Source organism: Desmodus rotundus, chromosome 9, assembly GCF_022682495.2.
Source record: "Desmodus rotundus isolate HL8 chromosome 9, HLdesRot8A.1, whole genome shotgun sequence".
Lineage (NCBI taxonomy): Eukaryota > Metazoa > Chordata > Mammalia > Chiroptera > Phyllostomidae > Desmodus > Desmodus rotundus.
In genome coordinates this window covers 106,823,434-106,841,920 of record NC_071395.1, presented here as the reverse complement: position 1 = coordinate 106,841,920, position 18,487 = coordinate 106,823,434, and the positions used below count along the sequence as shown (strand labels likewise).

General features: G+C 50.8%; 1 protein-coding gene across 1 annotated transcript; it reads left to right on the top strand.

Moving 5' to 3' along the window:
• Positions 1-663: 663 nt before the first annotated feature.
• On the top strand, positions 664-11,072 carry DUSP3 (dual specificity phosphatase 3). Its single transcript, XM_024553567.3, has 3 exons — positions 664-845; positions 3,822-4,048; positions 7,362-11,072. The coding sequence occupies exons 1-3, from the start codon at positions 721-723 to the stop codon at positions 7,565-7,567; spliced, it is 558 nt and encodes a 185-aa protein (XP_024409335.1). The 5' UTR covers positions 664-720; the 3' UTR covers positions 7,568-11,072.
• Positions 11,073-18,487: the final 7,415 nt, after the last annotated feature.

The window sequence follows — 18,487 nt, the reverse complement described above, 5'->3', positions numbered from 1 at the left end:
TCTTTTTCAGCAAACAGGCTCAGAGAATTCCCCAGGATCAGAATGCCAGGCTTGGCTGCCCAGAGCCCAAGCCTTTAAGCACCAGGCTGACTCTCAGTGAATGTCAAAAGAAATGTGCCCCAGAGTTGGGCTTCTCAAATTTGAAAATTCCGAGGGGCTGTAAAATGCACATCGTCATTCACAGGGCCTGCGCTGGGGCAGAGATTCTTTTTGACACGCTCGGGATTCCTGCCAAGGCTGCTGGGCTGCAGCAGGGAGAGTCAGAACTCATTTGCGGAACCCGGGTGTCTCCGTAGTCTGAAAAAAAACAAAAACGACACTCGGTGCACCCCAGTCAATAGGAGCATTTATTGTGCCCTGCACTTGGTCCGATGAAGTTACCACGCTTCCCGGTATATAATGATACAGGAAAGGCCTTATCTAGGGGTGGGATAGGACGCCAGCCTCACTGCCCAACTTCCAGCTTGGAGGCATTTCCATCCCTGGTAACAGGCCCAGGGGTCTCCTGAACGCTCGTGCGCTCGGCGCCGGACGGCGCGCGTACTTCCCGGGAGTAAAGCGCGCGTGGCCTTCCTGCTCCGCCGCTCCGAGCGAACGGCGGATCCGCCTCCGGGGCGGGGCGGGGAGGGGCGGGGCCGGGCTCGGGAGCCCCCGCCCAGCTGACCGGACCGCTCTCCCCTTGCTGTCCGCCGCCCCGGCGCGCAGGGCCCGGCCGCCGCCATGTCTGGCCCCTACGAGCTCTCGGTGCAGGATCTCAACGATCTGCTCTCGGACGGCAGCGGCTGCTACAGCCTCCCGAGCCAGCCCTGCAACGAAGTCACCCCCAGGATCTACGTGGGCAACGCGTGAGTCGCTGCTCCGGAGCCCCGGTTCCGTTGGGCCCTCCCCGGGGCGTACCGCTCACTCCGGAGCTGGGGAGGGGGCGTCGGCATTTGCATGTTGCTGGGAGCCGGGGGCGTGTTCGCCCCTCCCTAGCTGTAGTGGGGGCTGGGCGGGGGCTGGGCGGGGGCTGGACCGGGGCTGGAGTCACCGCCCACCCCCGCGCGGAGGGGCGGAGGGGATGGTCCTCGCCGGGTCCCCGCGTCTTCTGGGGGTGCATTGAACCTTGGAGGCTGCTCAGCCAGCCACACGTCCACCCTGAGGCCGCAACCAGCTAGGGACTCGGCCTTGGGCGGGGTCGGGGCTACCATGTTCACTAAACAGGTGGCCCAGTGTCCCTGCGGGTCCCCGGCCCGCGCGTCATGTGATAGCTGCCTGGTTCTGCAGTGAGGTCACCGCGGAATGTCTGCCTTCGCTGCCATGGCAACTGGCTTACGTCACAATTCGGGAACTTTTCCGGGCTGGGCAAGTTCAGATCTGGGAATCGAAATACCCCAAATAAGGGGGGCATCCAGAGAGCTGGGCCAGGATTTCCTCTCTCCTTCCCTTGCCTTCCAGATGGGGTTCGATTTCCATGAATTCTAGAACGATCCCATGATAAGCCGCATAAGGACCTGGACCATCACTTAGAAAAGGCTCCCACCTTCTCCGGACCAAGAAATGCATTATTTATCACTTACGAGTTCCTAACAATTGGTTTTCCCATTTTCTGTCAGGCAATTTTCTATGGGAAGAAATTCTCCGCAGCAGGAGAACCAGTGTTAACCGTTCTGAGAGGTGCTGAAATAGCAGCCGAATGTACGGGATAGGTTACCAAGCCTGCACAGCCTTAGGAGGGCTCAGGTTGGACTTGGATAAAGGCCCAGAGAACCCCGTTACAGTGCCCGCAGACCCGGGCCCAGGGACTGCATGTTAGAAAGCCAGAACTACTCTCCTTGTTTTATGCAGGAAGAGACAGTGGCAACCAAGCAAGTGGTTGAGAGATGGTGAGGACAGGTCGATGTCTTGCCTTGTCTGTGTCCCCTGGTCCTGGACTAGGACCTGATGCTTACGCTGCCAAAGACTGCCACAGAAATGGGGGTCATCTAGGAGCCAGAAGGGGTCCAAAAGGCAGGTCCCAGCCTCATAGGGGACTGTCTCATTCTTTCCATCATTCATTCACTATTCAGTACCTACGTATCAGGCCGTGTACAGTGTTCCCTCATAGGAAGAATGATAATGGCAAATCAATTGAATACTAATGTTGAATTGGTATTAGGGAAGGGGCAGATGAATGGTGGCAACTCTTCAGTTATTTTATTCATTTATTTTTTTTCTTAAATGAGCCAGTGCTTTACCATTGCATGCAGTGTCGTGAGTAGGGATAGATAAAATAGGGTCCCAGGGTCCGAGCCAAAGGCCTTAGTAACTGCAACGTTCTGAGGACAGCCTCCTCTCCAGCCACCCAAGCAGCAAGTGCCCTTGGCACCCTTTGACAACCCTGATCGCTTGGGCAGTTTGGCACATTCAGCTGTCACCATTTCCCAAGTGGAAACTAAGATTGTGAACATCTGCTGGTAGCCAGAGAGGCAAGTGCTGATGGCCACTGTAGAAAAGACATTCTTGCCCTCTAAGCAAATTTGACCTTGACTTAGCCAGGGTTGTGCGGAGGGCCCACAGGGACGATTGCCTGAGTTCCTAGTGCTCCCCAACCCGTCAGGAGCCCCTGAAAAAAGTCGGGGCTCCTGATCAGGGCTCACAGGGCGGAGAGGAGCCTGGATGAGCCACGCTTCCTGGGTCTTGGCATTTGCGGTGATGTGGGCGTGAGAGGCAGGGTTGGCGGGTAGACGGAGCTGTGTGGTTGGCGTTGGGGGAAAGGAGGCCTCCTCCCACCCAGCTCAGCAGCCCCCGTGAATTCACAAGTGCACACGCTTCCGCCATCCTCTCAGGCCAGAGTTTAAGCTCAGGCTAACGAGATCATGTAGGGCAAGGCGTCGTGTAACGTACAAACGGCTGTTTGAATTGGGATGTTGTTGAGAGATGGAATAAAGGAGCCCTTTGACTATTCAGATCGGATGTTTTGTAACCCCCATAGTCCTGCCGGGGCCAGTGCTCCCAAAGTGTTTACTCATCCAAGACAGCATCAGCAGTGTGCCTAGGGGACGGTGGCAGGAAGGCTCCCTCTGGGGGATGGGAGGGGACAGCTGAACTTTATAATCCAAGGAAGGAGGCTGCCTGGGATGTGCTGATTTCATTCTTCTTCACTGATTTACCACATATTCATTTGGCACTTATTCTGTGCCAGGCACCACACCAGGTGCTGGGCATACAGACCGGAGGCAGATGGGGTTGCTCCGTCACCGAGCTTGTAGCCCAGACGTGAAGCAGTGAACACAGTCAGGGTTAGAATAGTAGCACCAACTCAGTGTCGGCTCTGTCTGTAGAATAGCTCATTTAACACTGACAAATCCCAGGGGTCAGGCGCTGTTTTTGTCCTCGTTTGACAGACTGGGACACAATCACAGAAAGGTTGAGTGACTTCCTCAACATGGCCTGGCTGGTAAGTGGCAGGGCTGGGTTCAGACTCAGGCAGTCTGGCTCCAGAGTGCATTCTATAGCGCCACCAGTGTGGGGAGCATGCTGCCAAGTGGAATGGAGAAAATCAGCAGATGCTGCACAGGGTGTGAAAAGTGAGAGGGTGCACGGCCATGGAGAAGGGCATCCTAGGCAGAGGGAACAGCTCAGGCATCAACCCGCCCAGTCTATTTGGGGCAGCTGCTGGTAATCAGATATAGCTGGGGCGGGAAACAGGGGCCATCAGATGCAGAGAAGCTCTGGCCCCAGCCAGAGCTTGGAGGGCTTCTCTCTCTCTCTGCCAAGAGGCTTAGAATCTTCTCCACCTTCCTCCCTCTGGGGCTGCCAGTTGGCCAGTTACACATCCCCTGCTGCTGTCCCCCGTCCAGGTCTGTGGCTCAAGACATCCCCAAGCTGCAGAAACTGGGCATCACCCACGTCCTGAATGCCGCTGAGGGCAGGTCCTTCATGCACGTCAACACCAATGCCAACTTCTACAAGGACTCTGGCATCACCTACCTGGGCATCAAGGCCAACGACACGCAGGAGTTCAACCTTAGCGCCTACTTTGAAAGGGCCGCGGACTTCATCGACCAGGCCTTGGCTCAAAAGAATGGTAAGGGACCCGCCATCCAGGAAACCATGGGAGGCGGTTGTGACTGGACTTTTTCTTGGACAACCTGTTGTTTCCTGTCTCCTGTGGTGAATGGCCAAAAGCTTTAAGTCTCTCTCTGGCTGCCTGTCCAGCGGCCTCAGGTTACATGAGAGGTACAAGCCTGGCACACAGTGGCAGCTTTGGGGTTTTTGTGTTTGATTTGACTTTGACTGAGGGTTAATTTCCAGCCCGCCCCCCACTCAAAGAGCTTCAATAATGAACATTTATTTAAGGAGCCCTGATGTGAAGGAGCTCCAGGCTGGTTGACTCAACAGCTGAGTGGTGGCATCAGACCAGGGGCTTTCCCTCTCTCCCTTCTGCTGCCCTCAGTGTTGGGCAGGCCCCTGAGGGTCCCAAGATGGCTGCAGCGTTCTGGTTACTGCCTCCCAATAGGACAAAATGCAGCAAAAGATGCAGCGGCCATCTCTTCTTTGTGTTTCTCTCGCTTTTTTAAGAGCAAGTAAAACACTCCCCCAAAACCCCCAGTGGCGTTCCCCTCACGTCTCACTGGCTGGAGGTGGGCGATGTGAGTGCTTGGCAAAGGAGTGGGGCAGCTGCGGTTGGCTCAGGCTGGGGTGGGGGTCAGCGAACCACAGCCCACAGCTAAATCTCCCATCAGGTTCGAAACACCTCCCGCAGCTCCCAAACAGAAGGTAAGACTGCAGCAGTCCTGCTGTGGTGCTGGCAGCTGGGCAGGGCATCCTGGAGAGAAATCCTAGAAGGCTGCAGGGCAGACATCTCCGAGCAGGCTGGGCCACTTGCGCTTTCTGCTTTCCGAGGGTTTCTCTTTCAGCAGCTGCCTTTATCTTCACACTGCCTCCAGCCTCTTCCTTCCTCCCCACCCAAACCTCCCCGGGGAAGTGACCTCCATCCAGGAGGTGTGATGGGCCTGGTCCCCCTGCACTAGTCCATCTCGGCCACGCGGATGCTGCTTGTGCCAGCAGCCTCTCCGCTGAGATGATTCCCAGTGCGCAGTTTATCAGACCCCGGGTGTCTCATGTTCGGGGCCCAGGAGGGAAGTTTCATTGCCCGGGGAATCTGCAGACTTGACTGTCAGCCCTTCTGTGGTCCTTTATGGTCCCATACGTGTCACCGCCCTGCATGCCAGCTGTTCCAAGCTCCTCTGTAGATGAGAACGAGGGTCCCAGTAACAGGGTGGATGCCGCTCTCATATATTGGTTGGCCATCATTCAGGGAACTTAGAGCTCTCTGGCTTTGTTTCCTCTTTCCATACAACTAGGAACACAACCTGACTTTTTGTGACCTCCTGCCTTAGCCCCATGGGCTAGGCCCTCAGTCTGGACAGGTCCTCCTGCCTCTCCAGAGCTGTCCCCTGGCAGACCCCAGTGTGAGCTTTAGTGTTGGGTCCTCGTGTCCTCTCTTCTGTGAAGCCTGCCCTGAGGCTGGGTCCGCTGTGTCTCTTGTCTGTCTCCCCAGCACCTGATGTAGCCTTGGGCACATAGCAGGGACACTTCAGGTGATTACCGAATGAGTGACAAAAATGAATTCTGTGGGCTCTAATGCCAAACATAAGTACTTCTAAGATTGATCGGCGAAGTGGATCAACAGAAATTTATTGGCCTTCCGCAGTGTGCAGGGCTCAGGGGAGCCAGGGGCCCGTCACTTTGGAGATCTGTAGGGATGGCCAGGGGTGCTCAGGAGGGAGCAGTCACTTCTAGTCCTGGTGATCAAGGGAGGCTTCCCAGAGGAGGTGGCATTTGGGTGGGGCCTGGAGGATGGGCTTCCCTCCCCTTCCCCACTGGCTCTGTGAGCCCTGGGTTTGCTGAGTGTGGTCTAGGGGGTGAGGCAGCTCCTCTGCAGAGAGTCCTGTGGCCAGGGCAGGGTCAGGGAAAGCCCCACTGAGTACTTCGGGTACGCTGACGGGAGAGTGAATGGGCAGGAAAGTGGAGGACTTCCCCTTCCTGCTTTGGGAGGTGCCGGGAAAACAAAGTTGTGTTTCAGGGGTAGAATGATGGGAACAGAAGAGGGAGAGGAGGAGGTGACATCTGGTGGGGGCCAGATGCTGCAGGGCCTCATGGGCCATTTGGGGAGCCACGAGAAGGTATTTGTGTGTTTGATTTTTTTGTCTTGGTTTGTTTTTGTGTTTGACATTTATGTTCCTTTTATTTTTTAACTGCTTCGTTGATATATAACTGACATTTAATAAACCACACATAGTACAATCTGCCAAGTTTTGACACATGTATGCACTTGTGAAATCGTGGCCATAACTAAGAGTGAGCGTATCCATCACTCCCCAAATTTTCCTCTGTCCCTTTGTGACCTCTCCCTTCTGCCCTCTCTCCGTTCCAATTCTAAGCTACCACTGATCTGCTTTCTGTCACCAGACACCAGTACGTCAGTAGAGTTTTATATAACTGGAATTACACGGTATGCACACGTTTTTGGTCTGGCCTTCTTCACTCAGCATAGTTATTTTGCATGCCATCCATATTGTTCCAAGTATCAATAATTCAGCCTTTTTAATGCTGAGTAGTACTTAGTCATCTGGTTGTACCACATTTTATTTATCCATTCACCTGGCATTTGGGTTGTTTCCATGTTTTGCTTTAGGTTGAAATACAAGATTCATATAGATACGTGGCCATATCACAAGTGTGTAAATGAGTGCACTGCACACACCCATGTACTAGCCCCCAGATTAAGAAATAAAACATGACCAGCACCCCAGAAAGCCCAGTCTCAAATCCCTCTGCTCCCAACTCTTCATCGCTCTCCATACTCCTGGTAGCACAGACACAGTTTGCCTGCTCTCCTACTCTGTGGAATCGCGTACTTCCTACTGACATGTTTCATCCACGTCGCTGCTGATAACTTGTAGAGTGTACACTCTTAGTATGTCCCTATTCTGCCGGTGAGGAGCCTCTGGAGCCTCCACATCGGGGCTGTTATGAATGGCGCTGCCCAGGAACATTCTGAGGCATGTCCTTCAGAGAACACGGGTGTGCATTCCTGCGGGGCGTGGGTCGGGATGGCATTGCTGGGCCACAGGGGTTTAGCTTGAGTAGATACCGCTTCAGTTACCCAAAGGAGTGTGCCAACTTGTGGCCCCTCCCCAGCCACACGTCCAAGTCCTGGCTGCTCCACACCCTCACTGGAGCTTCGCCTTTTCCGCCTTTCTCATTTTAGCCACTCTGGAGGGTACAGGATGGCCTTGCATTTTACCTGTTGTTTGCATTTGCTGGGAGAGTTTGGACTGGAGTCACAGTGCGATTGGAGGCTCCAGCTCATCGTGTCACCCCGTTTCTTACAGGCCGTGTGCTTGTCCACTGCCGTGAAGGTTACAGCCGCTCCCCAACTCTAGTTATCGCGTACCTCATGATGCGGCAGAAGATGGACGTCAAGTCTGCCCTGAGCATCGTGAGGCAGAACCGTGAGATTGGCCCCAACGATGGTTTCCTGGCCCAGCTCTGCCAGCTCAATGACAAACTAGTCAAGGAGGGGAAATTGAAACTCTAGGGTGCCCCCACTGCCTCCTCTCTAGAGGTTGGACCGGGGACGCCCTGGTTGAGGCGTCCCAAACTGCCATGTTTAGGAAACACAGTGCGCCCCGCTCCCAGCGTCACCAGGCACTCGCCCACAAATCTGCCCCAACACAGCCCTGGGCCACTTCCCCCCCCCCCGGGGAGCATATAAAGAAGCTTGCTATGGAGGACGTTCTTGCTCCTTGGTGCGTCCTGTGCCTGCAGTTTATGATGTCCTCTCCCTGGGGTGGAGCCGCAGAGGGAAAAGACATGTAACATGCCTGCTTCTGGATGACCCAGGGCAGCAGGTCCGTGGAAGTGGAAGGCCTGAGATGCTCATAGGGGGCCCTTCTGACCGCACCCCCCCAGCCCCCTGCTCCTGATTCCTGGGTCCTTTCCTGAGTGGGGACCACAGCACCTGAAGCCTTGTAAAGGAACTATGCAAACTTGGGCCCCTCTCTCCCGCCATGTCTGTCTCCCCCATCTCCTCACAGCCGCCCACACCCTGCTCATAGGCAGAGACCACTCTGAGGTCTGCGGCTGGCATGGGGTAGCCATCACTTGTTAGTGGGTGGAAATTCCCACAGAGAGACCACATTTTAATTATTTCCTTAGGATTCAAGATACCTAAAAAACGAGGCCCTCAAGGGGGCAGACAGACTCCCCTGAGGGTCTCTCCTGAACCAGTAGTTTCTAAAATGTGAAGCCTTGGAAGGCTCATGTTTTGAATCCACTGGAATACGTCCCTGGGACCGCTCTGGTCACTTGGTTCGTCCGGAGAGCGATGCCTTGGGCATGGTGTGTTTGTCTTTTTTAGAAAACAGGGTGTTGAAGTCCAGCCTATTTAAAACCCCACCATTTGGAGAATTACAAGGGTTTTGTCCTGAATTATAGTGTTGGCGAGCCCAAGCTGCTCGTGCCAGCTGCTTTTTGTCTCAGTTGCTATTCCCAGACCAGGAGGAGGAAGTTGGCCAATTACAGCATGTATGTGGGGGTGTGTGTGGGGGGGTGTGTCTCAGAAACACAGCCAGGGGACGGGGGAGCAGGGACATGAGCGGTCCCAGGCTCACAGCCTGCCCACTTACAGGCATTTCTTACTGCTCTCCGGCGCCAGAAAAGACCCTGGACCCTGGGGAGCAAAAATGACTCAGCCGGGCCGAAATGAAACATGACAGCACGCCCAAATGGAGCCTTTATTGGTGGTAGAGCAAACAAGCAACCAAACAAAAAGGAACGACTTTTTTAGGATAATGTTGGAATGCACTAGCTCGCACGTGTGTGCACACATCTGTCAGAATGTAGAATTTTACTCTCAACATGGTCTTGTTAGGGCTTTGCATGATTGTCCTCATGGAAAGTGATACCATTCTGCCATCTTCAGGTCCCCTCATGGCAGAGGGGTGGTCAAGGAGGGGCATTCCCCGGCCATGCCCCCAATGCCTAGCACATAGGCATCTGATAAACGTTTGTGGAATTAAACTTTTTTTTTTGAGCACCAAATATATGTAGGGCATTGTTCTGGTGGGCGTATCAAGCTCCCAGAATCCCGAGTTTGTGGTAGGATCACTTGCAAGCGTTTGCAAAGGAGTCTTACCGGAAATGAAATATCAGGGACTTTTGTTGAATATTTAAAACTGTTTGAAATTTAAAGTCAGCCAGTATTAACACGTTGAAGTATGGAATGTGCCTTTTTCAGCGGAGCAGGAGCTGTGGTCCGGGACCGGGAGAAGCAGGCGTGCCCCTGGACTCACAGGTGTGACAGTGTCTCAGTGGGGACAGGACCGCCGTGCAGCTCGGACGGCCTCTGTTCTCTGCGACCACAGCAGCCCTGAACGCATCAGGGTCTGTCTTCTTTTTCAGATTCGGGCTGCCCGAGAGAGCCACCTAAGTGAAATGGCCATTCTCTACACTGTACCTCACAGTTCTCAAGTCACCCTCCCACTCAGTCTGACTTGACCCTCGCAGTGACCCTTGTTTGCAGAGATTCATGTCTTATTCCCTTAAAAAGAGGAGCTGGGGTTCAGGGTGATTAAGGGCATGGCCCCCAGGGTTGCCCAGCTCACAGCAGAGTTGTGGCACTATTTCAGGCTTGCTGCTCCCTGAAGCTGACTTCTTTCTCTCATACCACACTTTTCCTCAAGAAGTGAGCCTCCTGGGAGTGACCAGGTGCACTGTGCCTGCCCTTGACCTGGCCTGTGTGCACGAGGGCCACTTAGCTTTGTGGGCAGAGTACAGTGATTCAAGCTGTGGTGCCGAGAGAGGCCTGGATGAGGGCAGGACGAAGTTGGCACAAACCCATCCCTGCTCCAGGAAAAGGAAGTAAAAGATTGGGTCAGAACATGTGGCGCTTCTTCCAGGAAACATGTAGCACCCTCAAGTCGCATCTTTCTGCTCCACTTCTGGAAGAGGCTCAGGATGTGGGTCTGGGGCTCCCCTCCCACACCCAGGCCAGGGTCACCCCACAGGACAGCCACGGTTACTTAGAAGCTCTTGAAGGCCTGTTTGGGGGGAGTGGGTGTGAGGGGGAAGAGGTAAGTGGGAGAATTACTGCCTTTACTTTGGGACGACCTTTATGCTGATGACTTGGGATTTCTTGATAGTCTGAATTCTCAGAAACCCCATGTTTACTTCACAAGATTTAGCCTCTCGTTCTTTGAGGAAATGAATTCTATTGTAAAAGGAGTCAACACATGCCCAGCACTGAGTGGAAGCTGTTTCTGGACAGCTTTTTGCCCCTGGGAAGTGATGAAATAGGAACTCAGGGTGCCCTCACTCCCTCCCCTGACCTGGTCCCTTTCCTTGACTAGCAGGACCCCCCAAATTAGAGCACCAAGCGATTCTTCTTATTGTAAAGCAGTACGCATACCACAGGCTGGTCTGTTCCCCTGCCACCCTAAGTTACCTGGGGAGGAGAAACCACCATCTCCCAAACAGGGCCTCTGATGTCCCCTTGGCTCTGACACTGTAGGGTTCTCTAAGAGCCCACGTGGAATTGAACACCACCTGGAAATTAGAGGGGATGTAACTCCACAGTGACCGGCAGGTGGCGCTGTGTTCCACCGGGGGTGACGGATGATTCGGAAATGAATGCCGGTGCCTTTTGGGTCACAAGTTAATGTTAGGATGCTAAAGTTTTAATCAAAATAAGCACTCTCATAATAAAGATATAAGCTTTACTCACAGGAAATTTTCTGTCATAAAACCGGTGTCAAGCACCACTGAAGAGCCAAAAAGGATGGTCCTTCCAAGTCAAGATTTTATCCTGATTGGAAACGGAGGCCATCTCCGGTTGCAAGAGTGGATTGGTTGGAAGGGTAACTTACTCCTGTCAGCTTTTAGGGTAATTTGATTGTGAAAGCATGAATTTTCTGGACAGAAAAGGGGAAGGTATTAAATTTTTTTAAAAAATAAAATAGGTTGAATGTCTGTTATATCACAAATCAGTGTTCAAATACTAATTCTGTAACCAAAATAAATGTCCTATATTACCAAGAAATGGCCTTTTTTTGTGTGTGTGTGGGGGGGGGTTCTTATCACCGTTGATTGCTTTTATGCTTAGCTTTTATGTTTGCTTTTTCTTTTTACAAGAATCACCAAAAAATTAGCCCTCCTGAGCCAGTGATAGGTTCCATGATGATTATATTTATACAGTAGGTATCTGTTGAACATCCCTCCAGTACCAGGAATTTCCTGTGTTAAGAAATCTTTTTATTTATTATTACTTTTTTAGTCCTCACCGAGGATATACTTAGAGAGGAAGGGGAGAGAGAGAGAAGAGGAGAGGAGAGAGAAACATGGGTTGGTCGCCTCCTGCATGCGCCCTCTCCAGGATTGAACCTGCCACCTAGACATGCGCCCTGACTGGGAATCAAACCCGCGAGCTTTTGGTGCACAGGGCAACGCTCTTAACCAAGCAAGCCACGTGGCTAGGGCTTATTTATTTAATTTTTAAAAAAATTTCAGCTTTACTGAGATATGATTGACTGGAATATTCTTTAGTACAGGGGCCCACCCCGAATGAGGGAGGCCCAATGGAGGGTCCTAAGAAAGTGGAGAGCTGGAGGGACAGTCTCCGGCTGAGCCCACATGAAGGTGGCTGGGTAGCATTTTAGGATTTGTTATCCTGCAAACGGGCAGTTCCCAACACATCTCCGTCCCAACGTGCTCTAAATTCCACCATGAGCATTCTCTCCCCTATGCAAGCGCTGAATAAGAAACCCAGAGTTGGGTGCTTTTCTCCCAAAGTCTGGGGAGGAAAAGAGCTTCTCGGGACTCCAGTTCCCCATAACAGGAGGCGCTTCGGCTAGCTCGTTACTGGTCTTTCCTCTGTGGCAACATAATCTTAAGGCAGAGCACTAAGATATAAAACTGGTAAAAGTGTTTTTAAAGTATAACTTTTTATACATTTTAATTAAAAAAGTAATGCTGTCTATGTATGCATAGTGATGAATTTAAACAATACAAAAAGCTTATAATAAAAAGTAAATCATCTACACCAGACCTTCAACCCCTTTCCTCAGGGGAAGTCCCTATTAAGTACATCCTTCTAGAAAAATCCCATCCTGTGTAAGTACACACATATGTATGCGTGTGTATATACAGATGTCCTTTTCCTTGTGAATGGAAAAGGTTTTGTCCTTTGCCTTTTTGGCTTAATATGTCTTGTCCATTGTTTCTTAAAGTCTCATTCATTTTAACAGCTACATAGCATTCCACTGAGTATGGATATACTATACATACTGTATAATGTATGGGTGTGATATCTGTATACTCTTATTTTTAAAATATATTTTATTGATTATGCTGCTACAGTTGTTCCATTTTCCCCCCTTTATTCCCCTCCACCCTGCACACCCCCTCCCACCTGCATTCCCTCTGCCCCTTTAGTTCATGTCCATGGGTCGTGCATATAAGTTCTTTGGCTTCTACATTTCCTATACTACTCTTAACCTCCCTCTGTCTATTTTCTACCTACCATTTATGCTACTTATCCCCTGTACCTTTTCCCCCTTTCTCCCTATCCCCCTCCCCCCACTGCTAACCCTCCATGTGACCTCCATTTCTATGATTCTGCTCCTGTTCTAGCTTCCTAGTTGTTCACTTACTTTGTTTTTGTTTTTGTTGTTTTTTTAAGTTCGGTTGTTGATAGTTGTGAGTTTGTTGTCATTTTGCTGTTCATATTTTTTATCTTCTTTTTCTTAAATAAGTTCCTTTAACATTTCATATACTAAGGGCTTGGTGATGAAGAACTCCTTTAACTTGATCTTATCTGGGAAGCACTTTATCTGCCCTTCCATTCTAAATGATAACTTTGCTGGATAGAGTCATCTTGGATGTAGGTCCTTGCCTTTCATGACTTTGAATACTTCTTTCCAGCCCCTTCTTGCCTGTAAGGTTTCTTTTGAGAAATCAGCGGATAGTCTTATGGGGACTCCTTTGTAGGTAACTGTCTCTTTTTCTCTTGCTGCTTTTCAGATTCTCTATCATTAATCTTGGGTAATGTAATAATGATGTGCCTTGGTGTGTGCTTCCTTACATATTTTTGGGACTCTCTGAGCTTCCTGAACTTCCCGGAAGTCTATTTGCTTTGCCAGATTGGGGAAGTTCTCCTTCATTACTTTTTCAAATAAGTTTTCAATTTCTTGCTCTTCCTCTTTTCCTTCTGGCACCCCTATGATTCGGATGTTGGGACGTTTAAAGTTGTCCTGGAGGTTCCTAAGCCTCTCCGCATTCTTGTTTCTTCATTCTGTACTGGTTGAGTGTTTATTTCTTCCTTTTGGTCCAAACCATTGATCTGAGTCCCGGTTTCCTTCCCTTCACCGTTGGTTCCCTGTAATTTTCCTTTATTTCACTTTTCATAGGCTTCACTTCTTCCTCTATTTTGAGACCACACTCAACCATTTCTGTGAGCATCCTGATTACCAGTGTTTTGAACTGTGCATCTGATAGGTTGGCTATCTCTTTGTAGCTCAGTTGTATTTTTTCTGGAGCTTTGATCTCTTTTTTCATTTCAGCCAATTTTTTTTGTTTCGGTGCACCTGTTAGGGGCGGAGCCTTAGGTGTTCGCCAGGGCGGGGCAACCCATGAGGCTGCACTGTGACGCTGTACGTGGGGGAGGGGTCCGATAGGGAGCAATGGTGCTTGCTCCACTCTCTGCTGGTTTTCAGTCACTTTCCCCGCTACCCACAAGCAAATTGGGCCCTTCTGGTGCTGATTCTTGGGTGGGTGGTTTGTGTATGTTCTAGGATCCTGTGGGTCTCTCCAATGAACACCCCTGAGAGGCTGGGAGTTTCTCCTGCTGCTGCCTCAACCCCCACAGGTGTCTGCAGTCAGAGATTCGAGGCTTCATTTCCCCATGCTGGATCCCCGGGTTGTGGGTCTGTCTCGCTTCCCAGTTGTTCCTCCTGGTTTATCCACACCTAAATGTGGGACCGCCGTCCACCAGCTGCCGCCTTGCCAAGAGTCCTCCCCGCCTGGCTGCCCGTCTCCATCCCTCCTACAGGTCTGGGTGAATGTGTCTTCTTTATCTCCTTGGAGATATGTTGTCGGACTTTCATGCAGTTCGATTTTCTGGCAGTTCTCGTTTTTTGTTTTTTTTTTTAAATTTGTTGTTGTCCTTCTTTTGGTTGTTCAAGGAGGCACAGTGTGTCTACCTGCACCTCCATCTTGGCCGGAAGCTTTGTATACTCTTATTTTAAAAGTCCAAGCTGCTTTAATGAGCACAGAACGGTGAAATGAGCCAAATAGATGATAATTGCTGTTTTCAAATCTGCTTCTATCCTGTTAATTTCAATGTCTGTGGTGGCACAATGTCAAGTACATCCCCAAACTCAGAGCTGTGGAGGAGTGTCCTGTGCTCACTTGTGTAATTTTAAGGGAGTGGACATGCCCAAGCCTAATTTTTAAAATGATAGTGTCTGAGCTATGACCTTCTGAATTGATGACCTATTTTATGAGAAGTTCAAGTACACAGAGATACGACTTCTGAGCATACACTAAAATGAATTAACCCAGAGGGGACACAATGAATGGGTAAGCTCCAGTTCATTAGAAGCAGGTGCTTCTAATGTGTTTTATTATATTTTCAAATAATTAAAAGGTATATATATTTAAAACCATGAGACATCTCAGTGGAAGCCTGGGGTTTTGAGAAACCTAGTTTGAAAGCCCATGCACTGGCTGACCTTCCAGTTCAACGTCCCCAGCATTTAGGGCACTTGGGCAGCCACCTTGAGAGACAGGAGGGAAAAAAGGACCGGGAAGCAGTTGTTGGAAGGGGAAGAAGAGCAGAGGGCTGTGCAGCTGGGTTCTGAAGGAGGAGGAGAGTCCCCAAATACACGGGGTGCTGAAGAGCCTCTCTTTGGCCAAATGCAAGATATTCTCCTCTGAACTTTTACAATTAGGCCTTGACTTTTGGATTTGCATGTTTGTCCAGCTTTAGCAAGAATCCCCCATCCTCCTTATCTGACCACCCTCCACAGCTCATCGGCTTCCCTGTCCTTCACTACAGGCCTGCCTTCAGCGAGAATCCTATTAAGTCAGTTCAGCAGAATCCCCCTTACCCCTGAAATTTCCTCTTAGTAATGTTCCTTCCACTGACTACCCCCAACCCCTCACAGTCAGTGTGTCAAATCCTAATCCCTAGTACCTCCAAATGGGGCCTTATTTGGAAGTAGGGCCGCTGCAGATGTAATTGGTCAAGATGAGGGCCCTAATCCAGTGTGACTGGTGTCCTTATAAAAAGGGGAAATTAGGACACGGACATGCGCACAGGGAGAACACTGTGTGGAGAGGAAGGCATGGGTCAGCGATAAAGCTCCTCCACAGGCCAAGCAAAGCCAATGATTCCAGCAAGGCACCAGCAGCTTGGGGAGGGGCGCAGCGCAGACTTCCTCACCCCCTCAGAAGGAACTGACCTGCCAACACTCTGATCTCACAGTTCGAGCCTCCAGAACTGTGAGACAATACAGTTCTGTCATTTAAGCCACCCCGTGTGTACGTGGTGCTTGTTTCAGCAGCCCTAGGAAACTAACGCACGTGCCTGCTTACATGTCGTGTGCCTGGCTGGGCTTTCTGGAGAACAACCCTGCAAACTCTTCTCCCTGTTAAACCAGCACTCACTTCTGGAAATAACCCTAAAGTTTTTTTCTTTTTTAAGTTACTTGTGGAATACTACTTGGCAATAAAAAAGAATACATTGTTAAAACATGCAACAGCTGGGATACATCTCCAAGGAATTACCCAGAGTGAAAAAAGCTAATCTGAAAGGTTACATACGGGTTGATTTCTTTATATAACATTTCTGAAATGACAAAATTGTAGAAATGGAGGACAGATTGATGGTTCTATGGGTTAGGGGTGAAGAGGGAGGGCAGGGGAGGAGGGGTATGAAAGGACAATGAGTAGAATCTCTTTGCTCAGAGTTGTTCTTTATCTTGGCTGTGTGGTGGATACTTGACCTTGCTTATGTGGTAAAATTTCATAGAACCAAAGACACACACATGTACAAGTAAAACTGGGGGAATCTGAATACGATTGGTGAATTGTGTCAATGCCAATATCTTGGTTTTGATATTGCACTCTACTTTTGCAAGATGTTACCATTGAGAGAAAGTGGGTACATGGAATTGTCTCTGTATTATTCCTTACAAGTGCATGTAAATTTACAATATCTCAAAATAAAAAGGTTTGATTAAAAAAAATTCTTTGTACAGAATGTTCATAGCATCCCTACTGAGGATGGGGAACATTGGATATAACCTAAGTACCCACAACAGAGTCAGACCCAGCCCCGGGGGGCTGACTCCAGGAGCGTCATCCAGCCCTGAACGATGACGCGCTTGGGGACTGGGTAAGCCAAGTTGAATTTACGTTAAGTGGAAAAGTAGTTGGCGTCATAGTAGGTTGTCTCTGACCCGTTCTGCGGAAAGCGTGGCTGGACATTGACAGAGAATAATTCAAAAGTTTGGAGATAATTTAGAGATTCGAGCCTACTGGATTCTCCCATCTCTGACTTTTAAAACATTACTTTTGTGTCAAATAATATAAATAAATAAAATCCTGACCTTCACTAACCTCTAGGAGCTGGCTTCTCCTTGCATCTCCAGCAGGTGGCAGAAGTGTTCCAAAGATGGTCCCCATGTCTCCATTTCACTAGGAAGGACCTGAAGCTTCCAACAGCAGGTGGGGCTCTAGCATCAATCCCATCAGCTCAAGGACCGCGGGCATCAGAACAGCCCTCTCTGCAGTCCAGGGCAACAAGGTAAGTTGTCCGGCCACAACAGGGTTAACAGTCCACATTCCAGAGCAAGGGAAGAGGAGGCTAGAGGGTCACAGACAGGGGGAGGGGGCATGAAGGACCAGCTTCTCACAACACACAGGCTCTGCTGGGAGAGATAGATCACCCCCAACAATGGCCACAGCTGTTTTTGTCTGCCCCGAAGGAAAGACGAAGGAAGCAGGCATCAGAGAGGGCCCTTCCTGCAGGGGCTTCTGTCTGGCTTGTAAAAGTGTCAGAGCAGCTGCATTCATGTGTTGAGTGATGGATGATGGAAAGAAGGAGGGACAGACGGCCGCAGATGGACACAGCAACTTACAAGTCGAGGCAGGTGGCAGAAGCCTCGTAGAGGCTCTGCAGGTGGGGCCTGCTGATTCATTGCCCAGTGAAAATACCAAGGGGACCTGGGCCACAGCCCTCTTCCCAGTCTGCTTCAGGGCCAGGAGCGGCCGCTGCCTCCTCTATCCACCTGCAATGAAAGCTTCCGCTGGCCCTCCTTCCTTTTCCTGCACCTCAGGTGTGAACCTTCCCCCCCCCCACGCCTCTGCCCCTCCCAGGCCCCTCCTTCTGCTCCAGGGCTGAGGTGGCAATTCCTTTTGGTTTCTTTGTGGCTGGCTGGACCAGGGATGGTTTCCTGGAATGCATCCCATGGCATGCAGCAATAAGATTTTCCATCTAGGACTCAAAGCCAGTTTTTAAAAATGTAATGGGCTGGGAGACCGGGGGGGAAAAAAGCCACCACTAAAAATGTTGGCCTTGGCGTTTGTAAGAAAAGGGACTTTGTGCTTTCCACTCGTACCCACAGCCTGACTAGGGAAATAACTGCCTCTGGGGCTCAGCCTGCAAGCCACACTGAGCGTCCTGCCCAGAAGTACTTGCCACTGTGCGCAGGATATCCGGGGAGCATGAGCTGAGGTTTCCTCCTTGAGTTCCTTCACCAGAGCCTGTTAACTTGCTCATCAGGGCCTTGTAGCCAGAATCCCTGCCCCCTTGCCCAAGTGGGCGGCCCTCGGTTTTCTCTCTCGACATCCAGAGGTGCCAAGAGGGGCTTTGTTGGCCAGGATAATCAAGGCTGAGCCTCGTGGAATCGGGACCAATGAGATTTCTTAAAAAGCATCCTTCTCCCTCTGTCTGGGTCTGTGGGGGCCAAACCAACACCCGTAGGGCCATTTGTCAGGGTGACAAATGAACTTGGCCAGAGAAATGGCATCGGCAGGGCTCAGCCCTGTGGAGGACTCAGAGCTGCAGCTTCCTTTGTTAAGCTGGTCTAAAGTTTGCTTTGAGAAAGCCCGAGGGGCCCAGGGGGGTAGAGATTAAGATCCAGGGCTCGTTTTGATATCTGGAAACCACAGCCGCCTGCACAGGGGAAGTGCTGGAGAGCAGGCTTGCCTCACACACCCCTCTCTCTCTGGGTCACCTGGGAGCACCGGCAGCAATGTGGGAGTTTGCTGTGCTCCAGGAGAGAGGAGACCAGGAGACGTCTTTGGAGAGGGCTTACTCTGAGCACACCCTGTTCCCTCCCCCTGGGCTGAGGGAAGCATGGGGCCAGCCCTGCCCCGGCCTGTCATTGGCTGGCACGAGGCAGAGGGGGCTTTAAAAAGGCAAACGAGTCTGGGCTGGGGACTGGAGCCTGTGCTA

Coding starts and splice junctions, on each gene's coding strand:
- DUSP3 (XM_024553567.3), top strand. CDS start 721: ATGTCTGGCCCCTACGAGCTCTCGGTGCAGGATCTCAACGATCTGCTC. Junction 846..3,821: donor AGGATCTACGTGGGCAACGC/GTGAGTCGCTGC, acceptor TCCCCCGTCCAG/GTCTGTGGCTCAAGACATCC. Junction 4,049..7,361: donor GGCCTTGGCTCAAAAGAATG/GTAAGGGACCCG, acceptor CGTTTCTTACAG/GCCGTGTGCTTGTCCACTGC.